This window comes from Saimiri boliviensis, chromosome 17 (genome assembly GCF_048565385.1).
Source record: "Saimiri boliviensis isolate mSaiBol1 chromosome 17, mSaiBol1.pri, whole genome shotgun sequence".
Taxonomy (NCBI): domain Eukaryota; kingdom Metazoa; phylum Chordata; class Mammalia; order Primates; family Cebidae; genus Saimiri; species Saimiri boliviensis.
The window spans coordinates 49,261,813-49,282,524 of NC_133465.1; the positions used below are offsets into that span (position 1 = coordinate 49,261,813).

Below are 20,712 nucleotides of genomic sequence, written 5' to 3' on the forward strand. Positions count from 1 at the left end.
TGTAAGGGCCTCCAGGGCTGCAAAGGGACACATGGTTTGAGCTCTTGTGTGGGGCGGGGGTTGGGGGTATGTTCAGCACTGGACTGTGACCAATGAGGATAAGGAATAGCCTGTTTGCTGGTATTTAGGGTACACCAATCCCCAGATAGCTCCTCCCACCTGTACTACGGAAATTTATCACGGAATCTCATTTCTTTTTCTAGAGATTCCTGGCTCCATAGAAATGCTGTCCTGGTCTCACTTGGCTACTAAGCCAACCCATAAACGTCACTGGCATTGACATTGAACTTCTCACCCCCACTGAGAGCAGGGTTTGTTTGTTTGTTTGTTGTTGTTTTGAGACAGGGTCTTGCTCTGTCACCCAGGCTGGAGTACAGTGGGCGATCCTGGCTCATTTCAGCCTTGATTTCCCAGACTCAAGCAATCCTCCCACCTCAGTCTCCCCAGTACGTGGGACCACAGGCACATGCCATCACACCTGGCTTTTAAAAAATTTTTGGTAGAGACAAGGACTCAATATTTTGCCTAGGCCAGTCTCAAACTCCTGGGTTCAAGTGATCCTCCCACCTCAGCCTCCCAAGCTGCTGGGATTACAGGCATGAGCCACCATGCCTGGCCAAGAGCAGGTTTTAATAAGGAGAAGAGGCCAGAAGACGAGACACTTCAGGAGAAGTGGAGATGGGAAAAAGGGGTTTTTTTAGGGTCAGGCATGGTGGCTCACGCCTGTAATCCCAGGACTTCGAGAGGCTGAGGCAGGTGGATCACGAGGTCAGGAGTTCAAGACCAGCTTGACCAAGATGGTGAAACTCCATCTCTACTAAAAATACAAAAATTAGCCGGGCACAGTGGCAGGCACCTGTAATCCCAGCTACTCAGGAGGCTGAGGCAGGAGAATCACTTGAACACAGGCAGCAGATTACACCACTGCACTCCAGCCTGAGTGATAGAGTAAGACTCTGTCTCAAAAAAAAAAAAAAAAAGAAGGGGGTTTCTTCTGTGAGTGGAGGGGCTCATGCCTCGTAATCACCTAGCACGTGCCAGGAGCTGCCAGAGGCTGAGCTACATCACCCAATTCCATCTTCACAACAGTCCTATGCCAGGGTATAACCAGCTCCATTTCACAGATGAGGATGTGGAGGCTCAGGGGAGATAATGTCCCTTAATCAAGGTCACATAGCCAGGAGGTAGTGAAGTCAGGATTCCTACCCAGAAGCCCCTGCTCTTCCCACTGTGCCCCTTCTGGGGTTGGCTGGGCACAAAGAATTGCTGCACATTTCACAACCTTGCCCGAGAAAAGCACCAATATTGAGCAGATAGAGGGAACCTGACAGGCCACACAGCTGAGGCTCTGTTGCCAGAGGCAGCCAAGGCCTAAGCTCATCATCCAAGCAGCCAAGACCCACAGCCCTCCAGAAGGCTCAGCAGGTCAGGCCTCAGGGGCTCCAAAATGGCCAGCAGGCTGAGAAAATCTCCAGGCTGTGCAGTGGGGCCTGCCATTCTGAAACCAGAAACTGCAACTCCACCCCCTCCCCATGGCAGCGGGCCTAGGGGAGGGGAATAGGGGTGCTGGGACCCCACAGCAGCCCTGCAGGAAAAGGAGGCACCTTGGATCCAACCAGATGGGGAGGAGCATCTGGTCTCAGCATAACCCCCTTCCAAACCTTGACAGTAGCCCCTGGGAAAAGCACAGCCCCCTCTCAACCCCAGAGACAGTTTCGCCCTAGGATATGTGTACTCAGAGCAGAAAGTTACCCTACACCCCAGGCCTCCCTGCCTCTGCCACCCACACTTCTGGGCCCCCGGCGGGGACTGTGCCCTGGTCGGAACAGTTGGTAGCCCGTGTGCTTCCACCCCCACCTTCTCTCTGTTCTGGACTTTCAGGTCATGACACACGGGGAGAAAAACAAGGCTGTGGTGGGAGTGGAGCCTTAGCGGAAAAGGGGGCATGGAGCCTTAGGAATATAAAGGGCCTCAGAGGCCCTGGCCAGAGATGCTTTGCTGTGCTCCTGTGTATCTGCCCAGCACCATGGTAATGTCTGGTGTCCGAGTCTGGGCCCCCTGTCAGCTGCATTCTCTAGGAGCTTGGGGGTGGGGGCTGGCAGTAAGGGCCCCTCCTCAGGCCCACTAAGAGCATGAAGGAGTTAGGCCAGGGCAGCCTCGTCTGCCACTCTGATGGCCAGGACAGCTACTAGTGCTTCTTATCCCTGTGTCGGGTGGCGGAAATGAGGGGAGTTCCTGGTTAAAAGAGGGTTGAGGGGCTTAGGAGCTCTGGGGGGGGGGGGTGTGGTGCTTACAAGCATCATAGTCTGTGAATCATTGCATGTTGCAGGCACACAAAATTCTCTGTGCATTGGGTGTGTGAATCCTCAGGCTGGCTTTCCTCTGTGTGACTGTTAGTCATTCATTTCATATGTATTATTGAATATCTACTAAGTGTCAGGCCCTGTTCTAGGTGCTGGTGATACATCAATAGACAAAATCGGCGAAGAGCCCAGTTGTAATTAATGATACATTGAGGGAGGAGCTGCTGCTGGGAAGAGACTCAGACAACAAATATAATAAATCTAAAATATAGTAAGTTAGAAAGTACAGGCGGGGTGTGGCAGGTCATACCTGTAACCCCAGCACTTTGGGAGGCGAGGAGGGAGGATCACTTGAGGCCAGAAGTTGAGACTAGTCTGGGCCATGTAGCAAGACTCCATCTCTACAAAAAATTACAATTTAGTTGGGCATGGTTGTATGCACCTGTAGACCTGGCTATTTGGGAGGCTGAAGCAAGAGGAGGGCCTGAGCCCAGGAGTTTGAGGCTGTGGTGAGCTACGATCCCAACACCACACTACAGCCTGGGAATTAAAACAAGACCTGTCTTTAAAAGAAAGAAAGAAAGAAAGAAAAGAAAAGAAGTACAAAAATGGAGCCAAGAAAAAGATAGAGCAAGATGAGGGGTTGGGTTGAAATATTATTTTATTTATTTATTTTTTAAATTGTAGAGACAGGGCTCTGTCTATCTTTTGCCCAGGGCAAAAGATTCTTTTTCGAACTCATGGGCTCAAGCAGTCCTCCCACCTCAGCCTCCCAAAGCACTGGGATTACAGGTGTGATCCATCATGCCCTGCCAGGTTGCAATTTTAAATAGGGGTGTCACGGTAGGACCCATTTCAAAGGTGGGTTTTGAGCTAATGCTTACAGGGGGCAACAGAGCTGGCCATGAGGATGTCTGAAGGAAGAGTCTTCCAAGCAGAGAAAGCGAGAACAGCAGGGAGAAAGGAGGGGGATACGCAAGGAGTTTGTGGGAGAGAGGCTAGTGAGGTTAGGGAGCTTTATGCCATCCTCGTGCGACCACCTCAGGATGTGTCTCCCGTTCCCTTTTTTTTTTTTTTTTTTTTTTGAGACGGAATCTGGCTCTGTCCAGCAGGCTGGAGTACAGTGGCGCTATCTCGGCTCACTGCAACCTCCACCTCCCGGGTTCCAGCAATTCTCCTGCCTCAGCCTCCTGAATAGCTAGGATTACAGGCGCCTACTACCACGCCCAGCTAATGTTGATATTTTCCGTAGAGACGGGGGTTTCGCCATGTTGGTCCGGCTGGTCTTTTAACTCCTGACCTCAGGTGATCCTCCCACCTCGGCCTCTCAAAGTGCCTGGATTACAGGCGTGAGCCACCGCGCCCGGCCTCCACGTTCATTTTTACCTGGATGCTCTGCTTGCATCACTGCGCATGTCCAGGTGTGCACCATTCCCCCGGGCACCAGGATGTCCCTTACGGCGTCCGTGCACTGGTGTGTCTCAGAAACAGACGCGTCCCTCGGTCTGAGCGCCCCTGCACCCACCGCGCGGAACACCTGCAAGCTCCGGTCCCGGAGCCGCGTAACCCCAGCTCCGGCGTCACGTGACCTCTCGCGTCTCTGTCTGCCCCGCCCCCTCCAGACACCGTCTCTACGCTGCGCATGCGCTTTGTCCGTAGCGGGCCTCTTGTCGCTGCTCCTGCCGCCGGAGGGCGTCCTGGGCGAGGAGTTGCCAATGCCGCAGCCCAGGGCCGCCAGCTGGCTGAACTTAGACTCCATCAAGAAGTACGTGGGGAAGCTCTTCAACAACAGGTGGGCAGGCGGAGGGCGCGAGGGAGGAAAACGGGGGCTGCGGGGGGAGCACGGACCCCCCTCGCCGCCCTCACGCGTGTCGGGGCCGGAGCTGCGCTCGCGGGGCGGCCTCATGACCGCTGCAAAGACGTGTTCCCAGCCCGAAGAAATCTAAAAACCACAAGAAAACTGCGAACGCCACGAGCACCTCCCTACCAAAAGCGACTAAACCCCCTCCACGGATCGCCACGAACCCCCAGTGGCTGAACACCGCGGAACCCCGACCACCGACCTCCTCCCGGGGCCCCAGGTAGGACAGCCTGGACGCTTGGCACCGAGCCCGGGTCTCGGGGCAGCTTGGGTGGTAGCGAGAGGAAGCTCCCGGGGGCTCCTCCAGACGCCTCTTCGCCCACCAACCCCTTTCTATTGAGAGGGGCATCAACCCCTCCCCATCTCCTCAGTGAAAACAATAAAGACAAATTTCTGTTGCTTCAGTGACTTCTGTGGGCCGAGGGGCAGGGAGTGACCGGTCCATCAAGGGGGAAGGGGAACCCCGGAATTCCTGCTCTGAGAGAAAAAGACCTCACCTGCGGGGGGCTGGGAGGGGTGCTCCCCTGCCTCCCCCAGCAACCCACCCACCTTCCCCCACCTCATCCCACACACCACCACCGGCATGGGGAGTTCTAACCCAGAGGTAGACAAGAGGTGAGAGCAGCAGGACCCTCAAAGGAGGGGCTTCAGCTAGACACACTCCCACTCCCACCTGGCTCGAGTTTCTACCCAACGGCCCAGCTTGGGCCATCAGAATTGGCACAGGAACAAGAAGAAGGGCCTTTGCCCCTCAGCGTGCAGAGCCTAGGGGGCCGCCTTTGCCTCCTGGACTTCTAAGCCCTTCTAGGGTGAGCAAAGCAGGGGAAGGGGTGAAACCTGGCCAGGGCCTGTCCCTGAGAAGCTGGGCGTGAGGGTGGCTCTCTCTTCTGGGGGCTCCCATGGCCATCAGGGAGACCTGGTGGGGGCAGAGCCCTGTCCTGATCCTACTGTCACATCCAGGTTCATCTGTGTCTCCAGGGTGCCAACTCCTGGGGATAGGAAATATCTCAGATGGCTGCTGCACGCCGCTGCCTCTCCCTGCTGCTCCTGTCCAGGAGGACTTGAGGAGGGGTCCTCCCCATTTATAGCCCATCCCCTTAAACTGCCAGAGAAAATGCTGGAACTTCAGGCTCCTTTACCCAGACTCAAACCAGTCTCTTGCAAAACCCTCCCTCCTTCCAGACACCCTTGGATTTCAGAATCAACCTGAGGTCAGACATGGTGGCTCACACCTGTACTCCCAGAACTTTGGGAGGCCGAGGTGAACAGATCACTTGAGCCCAGGAGTTTGAGACCACACTGGGCAACATAGCAAGACACTGTCTCTACAAAATTTTTAAAAAATAGCTGGACGTGGTGGCATGTGCCCGTAGTTCCAGCTACTTGGGAGGCTGAGGCAGGAGGATTGCTTGAGCCCAGGAGGTCAAGGCTACAGTGAGCTGCGATCATGCTGCTGTACTCCAGCCTGGGTGTTGGAGCAAGATCCCTGTCTCCAAAAACAAACAAAAAATCAGCCTGAGCCAAGCAGCTGCATCCTCTAGAAGTTCTTTGCCTTTTAGGACCTAGGGCTGAGCTCCCTAGGAGGACAGGGCAGAAGACGGCAGTGCAGGGGGCAGGCCTCATGCCCTCAGGAGGCCTCAGGCTGGCCCTGGGCTCCTGTTCTCCCTCTTCCAGGTCATTTGCACACACCAGATGGAGTCAGGACTTGAGGGGAAACACAATTGTGGTGTCATTGCCATTTCTGTGCAAGGTACAGATCCCAGGAAAGTGGATCCCTCATCCTCCAAACCTATCACCTCGTCCCTTCAGGCCAAGCATGTGGGGGAGGCAGGAGAAGCCATTCTAGGACCCAGAAACATTCTAGTTCCCTCACTTCTCCCCATTACACAACCGCATGCACACACATGCACGTGGAAGTGTCCCCGCCTATTCAGGGTGCCTGAGAAGGGTCAGCAAGAGACAGGTGCTCTGGGACTCTGGGCAGTCCTCCCTGGGGCAGGAGCCAGATCCTCGCCCTCCCAGAGCTGGAGTGTGGAATCCACAGATTCAACTCATGGTGGTGGCTGGAACTCAGCTAATCTAGCCTCCTCCCCTTCCACAGCAGCTTGAATACCTCCTGTGCCCAGGACTTCACTACCTCTCCAGGCAACCCATTCTCTCCAAATTTCTGGACAGCAGCTCAGGCCCTGGAGGCAGCCATGACTGCTGTAGCACCAGAATCATTCCCCATCCATGCCAAGAATGCTTTAATATAAATTTGGGTGCTTCTGCTGCCTGGGCTGCAGGAAGGCACTGGTGAGGGGTGCACTTGGGGCAGGGTTGTCATCGGGCCATGTCGGGGAGGGGGCGGCTACAGCTGCTGAACTGGGAAGATTCAAACTCAAGACTGCTGCTTCACAGACTTGCTGAAAAACCATGGAGGATTCCCTGCCTTCCTCTGACCACAACTTGTCCCTGTGTGAAGTGGAGAGAATGAGCTGAGTGACTCTGATGACCCCCCCAACCTTCTGGATGATCCCCTCTGCCTCCACCCTGCCCTCCCCTTTCTCTCCCTTACAATTGGTACTTCCTGCTGCCCCCCACCAGGGATCCACAGAGACACAGGACAGGCTGTGGCTTTGACTTGCTTTATTGAGCCTGTGTGGGAGCAGGGAGCAAGCTTTGGCCAGAGCCAAGGGTGCGGAGGGGAGAGCTGGGCTGGCACTGCCCATGGAGTCATCAGAGGCAGGAGGTGGCATTACAAGTTCATCGGGCTGAGCTCCCTGGGAGGACAGGGCAGAAGACAGCAGTATAGGGGGCAGGCCTCGTGCCCTCAGGAGGCCTCAGGCTGGCCCTGGGCTCCTGTTCTCCCTCTTCTGCCCCCACCACACCTTTTCAAGCCCTGATTCAGTCCCACCACCCCTACTTCAGCCCCAGGGAGCTAGACAGACAGGACAGGGAGTCAAACTCACCAGGGACCAGCAGCATGGGGGGAGCCCCACTCTGAGAAGGCCAGCGTGTCCTCTTTCTGTCTTTTCCCATACCTGGGAGGGAAGAGGCAGCTGCAGTAAGCGCTGTGCCCAGGTGCCAGCCCCCCGTTTTATAACTGCCTGTAGGCACCATCTTGCCCAGGGCACACAGGCCCAGGTCTGTTCAGCACAGATGCCCTGTTTTCCCAAGGGCAGGCCTGGAAGGGGCTGGGACTGGGGATAGGGCATGGCCAGGAATGTTGGGTGGGCCCAGGGTCCCAGGGGCTAGGATCTCTCTCCCTGACCACAGCACACACCTAGGCCTGGTCAGCATGTTGATGTATCTACGGAGATCAGCTGCATACTGGGCCATCTGCTCTGGCGTGGCATTGTCCCCTGGGTACACAGGCTCCAGCGGAGCTCCCTGGGCACCCAGCAGTGGCTCCAGTAACAGAGCCACACAGGTGGACAGGAGCAGCAGGGAGAGGCAGCGGCGTGCAGCAGCCATCTGAGGAGCAAGCAGAGGTGGAGGCGGAAGAGCGCCGGGGCCCAGGAAACAGGGCCCATCTATCCAGCCCCTTGGCCCATCGTCCCTTTCTCTAAGCCCGGAGACAAGGAGGCAGAGCAAAGGGCCAGTCTGAGCTGACTACTCCACCTCCCAGACACTGCCCTAGAGGCATGGACAGCCTGTCCTGTGAGAGCCCCGCAGCTGGGACCTCGCAAGTTAGAAAAGTGTAGCAGAGAAAATGAGGAGATGAGTCCTGGAGAGACAGGACTCGTGACATCCAGGACCTCATGGCTCCGAGACCGCAGCAGCTAGTGGGAAATAAGGGCATGCCAGGTCACCCACAGGGTAGGGGACACAGAATGAACCCGGGAAGCAAAGGACAGAAATCCATGGCCTTGTGGGTCTGGCCCTCTTCCCCAAGGCAGAGGAACAGATATGGGTCCTGGAGAGGACACAGACCAGCGCAGGCACTCACACAGGGACCCCAGTCACTCACAAGGTCACAGTCACACATTCCAGTTCACAGCCACGCACATGAGTGTGCACACACACTTGCAGTCAGCAGACGGCTCTTCTAGCATGACAGGTCTGTCCAGATGCAGCGCAAGACCCAGGCAGGACCTTAGGCTTCCCGAAGCCCCTGGCCCTGCAAAGCACCAGCTTCTTCTCTCCATCCCAGGCCCAGCCTGGGGGAGGCCCCCAGAGCCCCAGGCAGGCTGAGCCCACTTACCCGGAGTCCGGAGTAGATGGGCACTGGACCAAGCAGGCACCTGCCTCAGGCCTGATGGGCCCCAGGACTCGGCTGGCCTCTTTATAGTCCTCAGCCCCCCAGAGTCCCCGCCTCCTGTCAGCTTCCCTTGCTCCGCAGCCCTCACCCCCTCCTCCCGCTCTCTCTCCGTACTGGCAACTCCGGTACTGAGGCCAGAGATAGGAGGGGGACCAGGCAGTGCTGTGGGTGCCAGACCAGCAGCGTCACAGGTAAAACTGGACCACAGGAGAAGTCTCCTGCAGGCCCCCATTGCTGACACCCCTTCTCTTTGGGCACCAGAGCTGGCTTGGTTCAAGAAAGACAGGGCTCTGGAACTTGAGGGTGACCGAAAGGTTTTGGTCACAGGCCTTAGAGCTGGCCCTCCCGCCTCCTAAGGATCAACCTAAATCATCCAACTGATTCCCTCGGGGCAGAAGATTGAGGCTGCAGCTGGAGCCTCCAAAATGAAGAATGGAAACTCAGGCCATCCTCTGCAGTTTGCAACTGATCAAGGTGTGAACAGGGAAGGGGCCTCAGGCCCTCAGGCAAGGTGGAAAGGAGGAGGGTACCAGGCTTGGAGAAACCCATTTGGTGGGTGCCTAGGATGCAGAAAGAGAATGAATGTGCCTGGGTTGAGGGGGCGCCAGTTTCCGGTCGCCATTTCCCCTCCCATCCCAGAGCCCCAACCTCAAGGGAGTGCTAAAAAAAAAACCAGCGTCATTTGGAAAGCCACACATTTGCCAAAGTGCTCCCAGCTCAGTCACCTCGCTAAATCCCCACCACAACCCACTTTACAGATTCAGGATCTGAAATCTGCTCAGAGATGTCAAATAACTGGCCCAGACCACATAGCTAGTCAGTGGGAGATCCAGGGTTTCAAATAAAATCTAACTCCAAAGTCTAACTCCAAACCTGGACTGTTTTTTCCCTAAGTGGGGCTGTCAAAGTGTTGGTATAATTTCCCACTTTTTGGCTAAGAAAGCTGAGGCTCACAGAGATAAAGATGCTTGCTCAAGATCTCATTGCTACCTAGGTCTTGAATTCTGGTGTAGACCCTCAGCCTCACTAATCCATCCCCACCAGAAGCCCCGAGTCTCCCTGTCCAGCGTCTCTTCCCAACCCCCAGTCTCCCTCCCCAGCTTAGGCCAAGGAGTAGTAACTGGCTGTGTCTGAATGACACAGTGTCACCAAGTAGGGAGCTAAGGACTTATCACTGGTGACGTTCTGCTGTCCCAGATCAGCACACCAAGAAGTTGGGAGGTGGGGGTGCTGCTGGGAAAGAGGAGACCGGAGGTGAAACTCCAGGATCTGGCAGGGTGGGTTTAGAGTCAGACAGACCTGGGTCCAGATTTTGGCTCTGCCATTGGCTGCCTGTGTGAGCCTGGGAAAGTAATTTCTTTAGCCTCTCTGAGCTTCACTTTTCGTCTCTGTAAAATGGGCTCATCACACCCATCTCAAGACAGAATATAGGAAGCCTCAGCAAACAGCAGTGTTCTGCCTTGATCCTTTCAATTTTGATTTCTAGTAACAAGAACAGCAATAATGCTTCACCAGACAGTTCACATTCCACAAGGCAGAGATGAAAGTCATTCTGTCTCAGCAAGCCCGGGCCTTTCTCTGGACTGAAGTTTTCCACTTGCAAAACAAGGGTGTGAACTGGTGGCTGGTCTCAGGCTGGCCTTGGGTTTGGTAGGTAGAGGTTGCAGCTCGCCACCAGGGGGCGCCAGGCTCCAGCCCTAGTTAAACGGTCCTGCGCTCCCACAGGACCCTGGCCTGGAGGGACCTGTTCTGGCTGTTACTCTTTTGAGGACCCAGCCCTACCCGACAGAGAGTGGATCTAAGGATTGACTCAGATGCCAGGGCGACTTACAGTTCTATCCTGTTGCAGAGGTAAACCTAACTGCCTAAGAAATAGGTACTCTGCAAATGCCAACCAAACTGTAGCTTTCATTTTTCTCCTTTGCAAACAACAGATTCGTCTTCCGTGTCCTCTCAGGGATGTGGTGACAATCCAGGAGGAAGTGGTAGTAGATGTGCTTTCGACGCTGCATGACCACGTGTATTAGCTCATTTTCATACTGCTATGAAAATAACTGCCCAAGGCCGGGCATGCTGGCTCACACCTGTAATCCCAGCACTTTGGGAGGCTGAGGCAGGTGGATCACCAAAGATCAGGAGTTCAACACCAGCCTGGCCAACATGGTGAAACCCCATCTCTACTAAAAATACAAAAATTAACCGGGCATGGTGGTGCACAACTGTAATCCCAGCTACTTGGGAGGCTGAGACAGAACTCGGGAGGCGGAGTTTGCAGTGAACCAAGATCGCACCCCTACACTCCACCTGGGCAACAGAGTGAGACTCCATCTCCAAAAACACACACACACACACAATAACAAAAAGACCTCCCCGAGATTGGGTAATTTATAAAGGAAAGAGGTTTAATTGACTCACAGTTTAGCATGGCTGTGGAGGCCTCAGGAAACTTATCATGGCATAAGGCATAGAGGAAGCAGGCACCTTTCTCACAAGGCAGCAGGAAGGAGAAGTGCAGACCAAAGCAGAGAAGAGCAACTTACAAAATCATCAGCTCTCGTGAGAACTCACTCACCATCACGAGAACAGCATGCAGAAGGCTGCCCGAATGATTCAATGACCTCCACCTGGTCTCTCCCTTGACACACAGGGACTATGGGGATTATAATTCAAGATGAGATTTGGGTTGAGACAAAAGCCTAATCACGTCCCCATGTCTAGAACACAGAGATGATTCTCACTCATCTTCATGTGTCCCTGTCAGAGGCGTTTGAACCAGAGTGACTCCATCTTGAACAGGAGCTGGATAAAATGAGGCTGTGACCTGCTGGGCTGCATTCCCAGGAGGTCAGTCATTTTTAGTCACAGGATGAGATAGGAGGCCAACACAAGCTACAGGTCACAAGATCCTGCTGATAAAACAGAATGAGGTAAAGAAGCCGATAAGAACATGGGAAAACCAAGCGGGCAATGAAAGTGACCGCTGATCATCCTCACTGATCTTTTCTTTTTTTTTCTTTTTCAGCAGAGACGGGGTTTCACCATGTTGGCCATGCTGGTCTCGAACTCCTAATCTCAAGTTATCTGCCACCTCAGCCTCCCAAAGTGCTGGGATTACAGGCGTGAGCCACCGTGCCTGGCCTTACTGATGGTTATACACTAATTATAATACATTAGCATGCTAAGAGATGCTTGCACCAGTGCCAATTTACAAATGCCATGGCGACATCTGGAAGTTACCTTCCGTGGTCTAAAATGAAGCAGAACCCTCACTTCTGGGAAATCCTCACCCCTTTCCTGGAAAACTCATGAATAATCCACCCCTTGTTTATTAGTATATGATCAAGACGCAACCATAAAAATAGCCCCACAGCAGCCCTGGGGGCTGCTCTGCCTGTGGAGTAGCTGTTCCTTTGTTTCTTTACTTCTCTTTTATTTATGTATTTTATAGAGATGGGGGCTCACTTTTTTGCCCAGGCTCAAATGATCCTCCTGCCTCGGCATCCCAAAGTGCAGGGATTACAGGTGTGAGCCATCGCACCTGGCCCTTATTTTCTTACTTCTCTAATAATCTTACTTTCACTCTACTCTGCGGACTCATTCTGAATTCTTTCTTGCCTGAGTTCCAAGAACCCTTTTTTGGGGTCTGGGTCAGAAACCTTTTTCAGTAACATTCCCATTGCCACAGAACTCTGCTTAAAGAAAGCACCAATTCCCGGCCTGCAGCTTCACTAAAAGATGATAGTGGTGCCTCTTCCCCTGCCCAACACCATGCCCTCTGGCATAAGGCGGATGGCCACTGGCAGTGATGGGATGGAGTAAGCACTCTGAGACTAGGAGAGGAACACCCCAGAAACACCTGAGGTCACAGAGCAAATGAAGGCAGCTAAAGGAGCCAAGGGAATGGGGGTCCCCACATACGTGACCCCAGGGCAACAGTTTGCCCCGCACCGTGTCCTCCATCACACCCTGACTCCTCCACCCCCCACTCCCTCCCCACCCCCCGCTCAGAAGCTCATGAGTTCTGGGCCTCATGGGGGCAGCGGGAGGAGATGAAGAAGCAGGGGTTCTGCAAGGAGGTCAAAGCTGCACGAGGAGCCAGGTGACGGCTTGCGGTTTTTTTTTGTTTTTGTTTGTTTATTTGTTTTTGAGACAAGCTCTCACTCTGTCACCCAGGCTGGAGTAAAGTGGCATGATCATGACTCACTAGAGCCTCTGTCTCCTGGGCCCAAGGGATCCTCCCATCTCAGCTTCCCAACTAGCTGGGACCACAAGTGCATGCCACCATGGCCAGCTGATTTTTTTTTTTTTTTTTTTTTTTTTTTTTTTGAGATGGAGTTTCACTCTTTGTTTCCCAAGCTGGAGTGCAGTGGCTCGATGCAAACTCCCCCTCCCAGATTCAAGCAATTCGCCTGTCTCAGCCTCCTGAGTAGCTGGGATTACAGCTGCCCGCCACCACGCCCAGCTAATTTTTGTATTTTTAGTAGAGACAAGGTTTCACCATGTTGGCCAGACTGGTCTTAAACTCCTGACCTCAGATGATTCACCCGCCTCTGCCTCCCAAAATGCTGGGATTACAGGCATGAGCCACTGAGCCAGGCCTAATTTTTTTTTAAATATTTTGTAGAGATGGGCTCAAGTGATCTACCCACCTCACTCAGCCTCCCAAAGTGCTGGGATTACAAGAGTGAGCCACTGCACATGCCCAAGATGTTTTCTGCATTTTTTTGGTTTTTGGTGTTGCTTTTGTGTGTGTGTGATGAAGTCTTGCTCTGTTGCCCAGGCTGGAGTGCAGTGGCAATGATCTCAGCTCACTGCAGCCTCCACCTCTTGAGTTCCAGCGATTCTCCTACCTCAGCCTTCTGAGTAGCTGGGGTAACAGGCGCACACGACCCCGCCCAGCTAATTTTTGTATTTTTAGTAGAGACGGGGTTTTGCTACGTTGGCCAGGCTGGTCTCAAACTCCTGACCTCAGGTTATCTGCCCACCTCAGCCTCCCAAAGTGCTGGGATTACAGCCACGAGCCATGGTACCTGGCCAGGATGGCTTTTTTGAAAGTCAGGACATGGAAGTTCAGAAAGGGGAAGAAGCTGGCTGTGGCCCTCCAGCAAGCTGGCAGCTGTCCCTTACCTGGCCCTGCACTTCAGAAGCTTCCTCTCAGGGCATCTTACAAGCACCTCTTTGCCTCCTTGTGAGGGAGGCAGGAATTACTCTTCACTCTTATCAGATGAGAAAACCCAGATCCAGCAAGGTAGCTGAGGCTGTCTAAGGTCACATGGGAGTCAGGAAGGGTCAAGACTAAACCCAGGGCCACATGGTTCCAGCCTGGCTTTATTCCTGTTTGCAGACCCCCTGACCCCCACCCACCACTGGCCAGAGCCTGGCCCAGCTCTTAGGCCAATGTCTTATTCCAAAACTGAGTGGCAGCAGCAGAGGTAGGTGGTACATTGGGGGAGGGGTAGCTGCCCCCAGATGCCAGGACCTATGCCCTGGAGAAACTCTTTGGCTAGGGATAGCTGTGACACACACACACATACCTTCAGCCCCTTGTCTCACCCACTATGAACCAACACAGGGCCCAGTGGGGGCTCACTCCACTAATTTGGAGCCTGGGTCCCGCCTCCACACTTCACTGCCAGCCACTGCAGCCCTGGGCGCTAGTAATACAGCTCCTGGGGAAGCGCCCCGGTGTGTTGCCCGACCCGCTCCCCAGCCGTCTTTGGCTTCAAGGGGTTGGGGAGGGACAGCCCTGTCCCGATCTATTCTCCTAGGCTGCCAGCAGGCTCCTATCCACGCTCCCCACCCCTTCTTCCCGAGCTCCATCCATCCCTGCCCCCACTCGACCAGAATTCCTTCCACAGCAGTCCCTGGTCTGGGCGCTGTCCAGCTCCAGGCTGGGTGATCGAGTCTTCCCTGGGTTCCGAGCAGAGGGAACCCCGCTGCCCGCCCCAGCCTTGTCCTGGAGCGCCTCTGTCCGGGTGGGTTTTCTCTTCCCGGATCCCCACCCCTCCACCCTCCACTTCCAGCGGACGCCACCTCCACTAAGGAGAAAGGAAAAGAAATACAAAGGCACGCATTCCGTTTCTGTGGAGTTTGCGCTTTATTTTTGGACCAGGGAAGGGCCACATACAGCCCTCCAGCCCAGGGGACGGGGGCAACGAGACGCAGGCGAAGGGCCGCACCCGAACCCCGTCCAGACGCCGCCGTCGGGAGGCGGAATCCGGGTTTCTGGGGTCCGGAGTGCGTATGCAAATAAGGTGGGCGTGGCTGGCAGAACTCCCAGGAGGCCTCGGGGGTCCTCACCACTGGTCTGCGCCCTCTGACCTGGGGGAGCAAAGGGAAAGGAATTGGATCGGGGGAGGCGAGCCTGGGAGACTTCGTAAACGAAGTTACCAGGGTAGGGCAGGGCCGCGCTCTCGGAAGCAGGATGTGTGGTGAAGGGGGCGCTTTTACCGCGGCCTGACGTGGCGGTCCTCGCCGTCGGGGAAGAACGTTTTGGCGAGGAGCGCTTCCGGGCTGTCTCGTTTCCCATACCTGGGGGCGGGTGCAGGAAGGGCGTGGTCAGACCTGGCCACGCCCCCAGGTGGAGCGGGCCGCAGGTGCGAATCCCAGGGGTCCCGCTGCGCCCGCCCCGCGCCTGCGCTCACCGCTGCCGGGTGACCAGGTTGAGGTAGTGGCGCAGGGAGGCGTAGTAGCGACTCAGCTCCTCCGGGGAGGCGTCTTCGCCGGGAGCCTCCGGTTTGATGGGGTAGGCATCGACCAGCGCCCCCAGGCAGACAAGCAGGGCCAGAAGCACTGTGACCAAGGCGAGCCACGGCCTGCGCACCAACACCATCTGGGAAGGCGACACTGGGGCGTGGGTCATTCCGAGCCTCGACGCTCCACAGCAAGTGGCTGCGGCTGCCGTCTGGGCAGCGCTCCAGCGCTCTCCCTGTGGCTGGTGCCTGACCAGCGCTCAGCCACCGGCTTGCTGTGTGTTCTCAGGCACTGCACCGTCTCCTGACTCAGTTTCCTCATCTGTCAGAGGGGCGTTAAGCTCTGCCTGCCTCCCCACCCCACCCCCGCTGCTGCCCAGAGAGGTAGATGGAAGAAGAGGGCTGTGCTAGCAAGGGGACTCCTGGGCTTCCTTCCCGTCTCCGATGGCCCCCTCCAATCCAGTTTCCCACCAGTCACCCCCGGCTGCCACCATTCCAGCCTCAGTTTCCCCACAAAACAGCCTGGGTTTCCCGGTACCAGACCATGCTTGAGCCCCCAGCCACTTACAGCGATAGCTCGTGAAGCAGATGAGCAAGAGATGGAAGGCGAGGGAAGTCCCAAGGGCTGCACTCCTGCAGGTCAAGCCGAGGTCTCCTCTGCTCGGCGCTTTCCTAGCGGGGCTTATATCCCCGCCTGGAAAGGGAGGGGGAGTACCAGGAGGAGGGGGAGCCAGCAGGGCGTGGGCCCTTCTTCCTCCCTCCTTCCATCCCCCGCCAGATCACTGAGCTTATACTCAGCTAGTACGTGAGCTTATACCCAGCCAGCACCCTGCAGGAGCTCTGGGGGCAGCTGCCATGCTCAGATTCGGGGTCCCATTGGATGGGTTACCCAACCTGAACCCCATGTTCACCCCACAGCTCCCCAGTGGCAGGTCTAGCCTCCCGAGGCAGTGAAGCGGTTGGAGCTAGACTCCTGGGCGGGCCCTAGGACCAAGATTGAGATTCTATCTTCCCTAGCCTGTCGGTGAGTAGAAGTAGGGAGTGGGAGAATTGACACATTTCCTCCAGCCTGTGGGTCCTATGTCCTCTCTTTCCAAACGACGACCTTTTCAGCATCCGCTCAATAATACCTTGAAGAAGGGCTGAGGACTGACAGGACCTCTGAGGGAAAGTCTTTCTCCTGGAGGCAGGGGTGGGAGCACATGACCTTGGCTCCTGACATGCAGTTTATGTGTCTTGGGGGAGCGGCCCTTCTGAACACTCCATTATGTCCTCTCTCTACTAAAGAGTTGGAAAAGAGGCAGGAGGAGGCAGAACAGAAGCCAGTCCCCCCCACCAGAGGCAGCTGAGTCGGCCACCTGTATATCCAGCCTGGCACACACAGACCCCGGTCCAGCCATGTGTGGCATACAGCCCCCTCCCAAGGCAGAGTCTCTTCACCCCTATGCAGGTGTCATTCAAGGCACAGGTGTCTTCTGGACCTGAGTGATGCCAAGGCTTCCCAGGCACATGCCACTGTCCCCAGCCCATGCCAGTCTCCACTGGGCTCTGAAGCCCAGATCCTTTGAAGGAAAGGACTCATGTTTATTAAGCACCTATCTGCACCGGGTGGTATATAATTTCAGGCATCACAAGACAGTGAGGTGAGTTTAGCTCCATTTTCCAGATGAGCAAACGGAAGCCTTGAGAAGTGATAGAGTAGCCAAGCTCGCCCACGATTCAAACAGGAAAAGGAGGGTGAGGCAGATCCCAGGAAGAGAACCTCTCAGTCATGAGGGCAGAAAGACTCAGCACCTGGAGTAGCCATGGGGCGCCAGAGGCAGGCCTGGGAGCAGGGACCCAAAGGCTGAGTCTGGGGCCTACCACCCACTCTGAGAGGCTGGGGCAGGGGAAGGGCCTCCAGACTGCCAACCACCTCAAATCCACCTGCCCAGGAGGAGAGAAGGCTGTGGGAAGGTCTCCCCATAAAGTCCATCCAGCTTCCTCTCCCTTGGCCTGGCCAGACCTCCAGTACTTCTAGATGTCCCATCAGCATCCCCTTGGTTCTGAGCCAGCTCCTCCAACCCCAGGACAGATGGCTGTGGGTGCTATTTTTAGAGCTCTCCTGAGATGGGAAGTTCAGGGCTCCCGCAGTCACCCTTTTATGAGTTCAATCACCTGCATTCTCCGGAAATGGCTCCTTATCAGCCAGTCAGGCCCCATGGGACTGTACATCCTAGGAAGCACCAGGGTGCCCTGCTGAGCATGGAGGTGGAAGAGGACACCAGGACAAGGGGACATAGATCCTGCCCTTGGAGGGAGGAGAAAAATCATTCTTCTTAGGGAGCGCTCATCCAAGAAGCAAGGCACAGCCCTGTCCTTCAAGAACCCCGGTCTCAAAGGAGAGATGTGGCCATGTCATAGGGAAGCCCCAGTCTGAGGGGTTCCCAGAACATAGATACAGAGAGACAAACAGAGATAGCCTTTGTCCTTTTGGGAAGGGAGACAGCAGAAATCCAAGAATTTCACTCCTGTGGGAAGACAAAAGACAGGTGCTCACCCTAGGATGGAGGGGACAGTGGGGGTTGGTTAGGACATCTGTGATCCCAGGGGTCAGGGCCCAGAGAAGGACCCTGAAGGCTAACAGGGCAAGGATACCAGAGAGTAGGGGGCTGTTTGCTCTTCCAACCCTGTGGCACTAACTATGGAGGTGATGGGTTTCGAGAGTGCTGATTTGGGGCAGAGAGATGGAGACTGTGAGATGTCCAGGGAATCTGACATCTGGAACCCATCACGTCCTGGAACCCCGTCATGTCCTGGAAACCCATCATGTCTTGGGGTATGTCGGGTCCAAGGACAGATGGGAAGAGAGGGGAGACATTGTAGAAGCTAGAGGGCGTGGAGTGGCCTGAATTCGGGCTACAACCTCTGAAAAAGTCACTTCCTCATTTATAGCCAAAGTAAATGGGCCCCTAGGTGGTCTCAGTGTGGACCAGGAGCCGGCCTCACACATCCCTGCAAACCCTCTCTATCCATCATACTCCCACCCTCTAATCCCAGTGTCCAATTACAGAGCAAGCTGATTGTTTCATTAATCACTGCCTCCTCATCGAAGAGCTTACTAACTTGTTGATTAGCGAGGAGGATGCCTCAGCCTTCGATCAGTGGGCTCAGCCACCCCCCTCATCCATACACCCACACCCATCATTGATGCATGACTCAGGGCTAGGAGACTTGTCTGGGGTGTGGGGGACTGACAACTATGGGTGGGGGGAAACTTCAGAAACAATTGTTTTTGTAGATGTGAGACCAGGACCTGCCTCCAATTTGTCCTTGAAGGATAGGGGACAGAATCAAAGGGCTCCCTTGGTCCCCATTCTCAGAGCACATTTCAAGGCCACCCGAAGTCAGGGAGACCATGGACTTGGACCCCAGCTGCCAAGCATTCCCCTTTTCCAGTGGGCTCAACGGCCACTCATCAAGACGGTGTGGCCTCTTCGACATCACCGCATCACCCACCCAGCTGTACCCACTCCCCACGAAAACGACCTCTCTTCGATTACCATGCACAGTGCAGCACTGGTCCACTGCCTTCCACCCTCAGGCATTTTCTCACACTAAGGTTCCTGTAGACAGCAGGTTGTTATACACCAAGAGTAATTCAATCCTCATTCAATAAGCACTTATTAAGTCTCTGCTGTGAGCCAGCCACTGATCTAGACACTGGGATAGAACAACAGACAAACAGGCAAAATCCCTGCCCACACCAATCTCACATTGTAGTGACAGGAAATAGAAAATAAATAAATAAATGTGGAGGCCAGGCGCGGTGGCTCCCAGCACTTTGGGAGGCAGAGGCAGGTAGATCATCTGAGGTCACGAGTTCGAGACCAGCCTGGTCAACATGGTGAAACCCCCTCTCTACTAAAAATACAAAAATTAGCCAGGCACAGTGGCACACACCTGTAATCCAGCTACTCGGGAAACTGAGGCAGTAGAATGGTGCCACTGAACTCCAGCCTGGGTCACAGAATGAGACTCTGTCTCGAATGAATGAATGAATGAATGAGCATGGAATATGTCTGATAAGCACTATAGAAAAAAAATCAGAGCCAGGTGTAGTGGCTCACCTCTGTAATCCCAGTGCACTGGGAGACCAAGGTAGGAGGATCACTTGAGCCCAGGAAGGAAGTGAGGAAGCAAACCATGAAGCTACATTGGGAAGGATGGGGGCAGGTGTATGAAACAGCGATGCCAAGAAGGAAATTATTTTCACGTTTTATGGTAGGAGTTCTCCTAGGAGCCCTCCCTCTTACCTGAAGCTTCTGCAAAACCCAGTAACAGACACTTGTGGCCTGGTGCACATGCCAAGGCTCAGGCTTCACTCTAGAACAGAGGTAGGTAAATTCTTTCTGTAAAGGACCCGAGAGTAGATATTTCGGCTTGTGGTCCCTACAATCTCTGTTGACACTGTTAGGCTCAGCCAATGTAGCTTGAAAGTAGCCACTGAATATATCAAAAAAAGAATGGGCATGTTGGTGCTTCAGTAAATCTTTAGCATCTTTACAGATGTTAGTTTGAATTTCATATAATTGTCATGTTGCAACATTTGGGGGGGTTTATTTCAACTGCTTACAAATTCAACCACTTTAAAATTATTATTATTATTATTATTATTATTATTTGAGACGGAGTTTCACTCTTGTTACCCAGGCTGGAGTGCAATGGCGCGATCTCGGCTCACCACAACCTCCACCTCCGGGGTTCAGGCAATTCTCCTGCCTCAGCCTCCTGAGTAGCTGGGATTACAGGCACGCGCCACCATGCCCAGCTAATTTTTTTATTTTTAGTAGAGATGGAGTTTTGCCATATTGACCAGGATGGTCTCGATCTCTTGACCTTGTGATCCACCCGCCTCAGCCTCCCAAAGTGCTGGGATTACTGGCTTGAGCCACCGCGCCCGGCTAAAATTACTTTTATTATTATTGAGCTCAAGGAATCCTCTGGCCTCAGTCACCCAAAATGCTGAGGTTATAGGCATGAGCCACTGTGCCTGGCCTAAAAGGCTTTTTTTTTTTTTTTGAGACAGAGTCTTGCTGTGTCACCCAGGCTGGAGTGCAGGCTGGAGTGCAGCAACGTGATCTCAGCTCATTACAACCTCTGCCTCCCGGGTTCAAAAGATTCTTCTGCCTCAACCTCCTGAGTAGCTGGGGTTACCGGCATGCACCACCACACCCAGCTAATTTTTGAATCTTTAGTAGAGAGGGGGTTTTACCATGTTAGCCAGGCTGGTCTCAAACTCCCGACCTCAAGTGATCCGCTTGCCTTGGCCTCCCAAAGTGCTGGGATTATGGGTGTGAGCTGCCACACCCAGTCCCTAAAAGGCATTTTAACCCACAGAATGTACAAAAGCAGGCCCACAAGGCCAGAGTTTGCTGACCTCTGGTCTAGAAAAGCAAGAACTCACCTACTTCTGGGTTGAGTTGTCTGTTTACCAAGAGTCTGTTGGATGTGTCCCTAGTTTGCTTATGCCAGGTGTATTTGTCATTGTAATCCCATAATTGAATTAAATATTATATAAATTGATGAAATATGAGTGCATAAAAAATTGTTTCCTTGCAAGCTACGTGAAAT

General features: G+C 54.3%; 3 protein-coding genes across 8 annotated transcripts in view; 1 reads left to right on the forward strand and 2 right to left on the reverse strand.

Annotated features, from left to right (window-relative positions):
* Positions 1-3,751: 3,751 nt before the first annotated feature.
* On the forward strand, positions 3,752-4,562 carry LOC104650191 (uncharacterized). Its single transcript, XM_010331533.2, has 2 exons — positions 3,752-4,095; positions 4,235-4,562. The coding sequence occupies exons 1-2, from the start codon at positions 3,752-3,754 to the stop codon at positions 4,386-4,388; spliced, it is 498 nt and encodes a 165-aa protein (XP_010329835.1). The 3' UTR covers positions 4,389-4,562.
* Positions 4,563-6,777: 2,215 nt separating this feature from the next.
* On the reverse strand, positions 6,778-8,406 carry PPY (pancreatic polypeptide). Of its 2 annotated transcripts, none has more exons than XM_039476921.1 (4): positions 8,117-8,204; positions 7,430-7,620; positions 7,116-7,187; positions 6,778-6,926 (listed from the first exon to the last, which is right to left on the reverse strand). In XM_039476921.1, the coding sequence occupies exons 1-4, from the start codon at positions 8,132-8,134 to the stop codon at positions 6,902-6,904; spliced, it is 306 nt and encodes a 101-aa protein (XP_039332855.1). In that variant the 5' UTR covers positions 8,135-8,204; the 3' UTR covers positions 6,778-6,901. The 2 variants fall into 2 exon arrangements, with proteins under 2 accessions (XP_039332855.1, XP_010329803.1); XM_010331501.3 differs by lacking the exon at positions 8,117-8,204 and adding an exon at positions 8,351-8,406 and having other exon boundaries at positions 6,786-6,926.
* Positions 8,407-14,485: 6,079 nt separating this feature from the next.
* Positions 14,486-20,712, reverse strand: part of PYY (peptide YY) — a 41,935-nt gene continuing 35,708 nt past the window's right edge. For 3 of the 5 annotated variants that reach the window (XM_074389136.1, XM_074389137.1, XM_074389138.1), the window contains exons 6-9: positions 15,668-19,464; positions 15,052-15,239; positions 14,858-14,938; positions 14,486-14,728 (exon numbers count right to left, since the gene is read on the reverse strand). In XM_074389136.1, coding sequence (XP_074245237.1) covers positions 14,704-14,728; positions 14,858-14,938; positions 15,052-15,239 — 294 coding nt within the window. In that variant the 5' untranslated portion in view covers positions 15,668-19,464 and the 3' untranslated portion in view covers positions 14,486-14,703. Of the gene's footprint in view, positions 14,729-14,857; positions 14,939-15,051; positions 15,254-15,667; positions 19,465-20,712 lie in introns of all 5 variants that reach the window. The other 2 variants (XM_074389139.1, XM_010331499.3) reach the window with 2 other exon arrangements.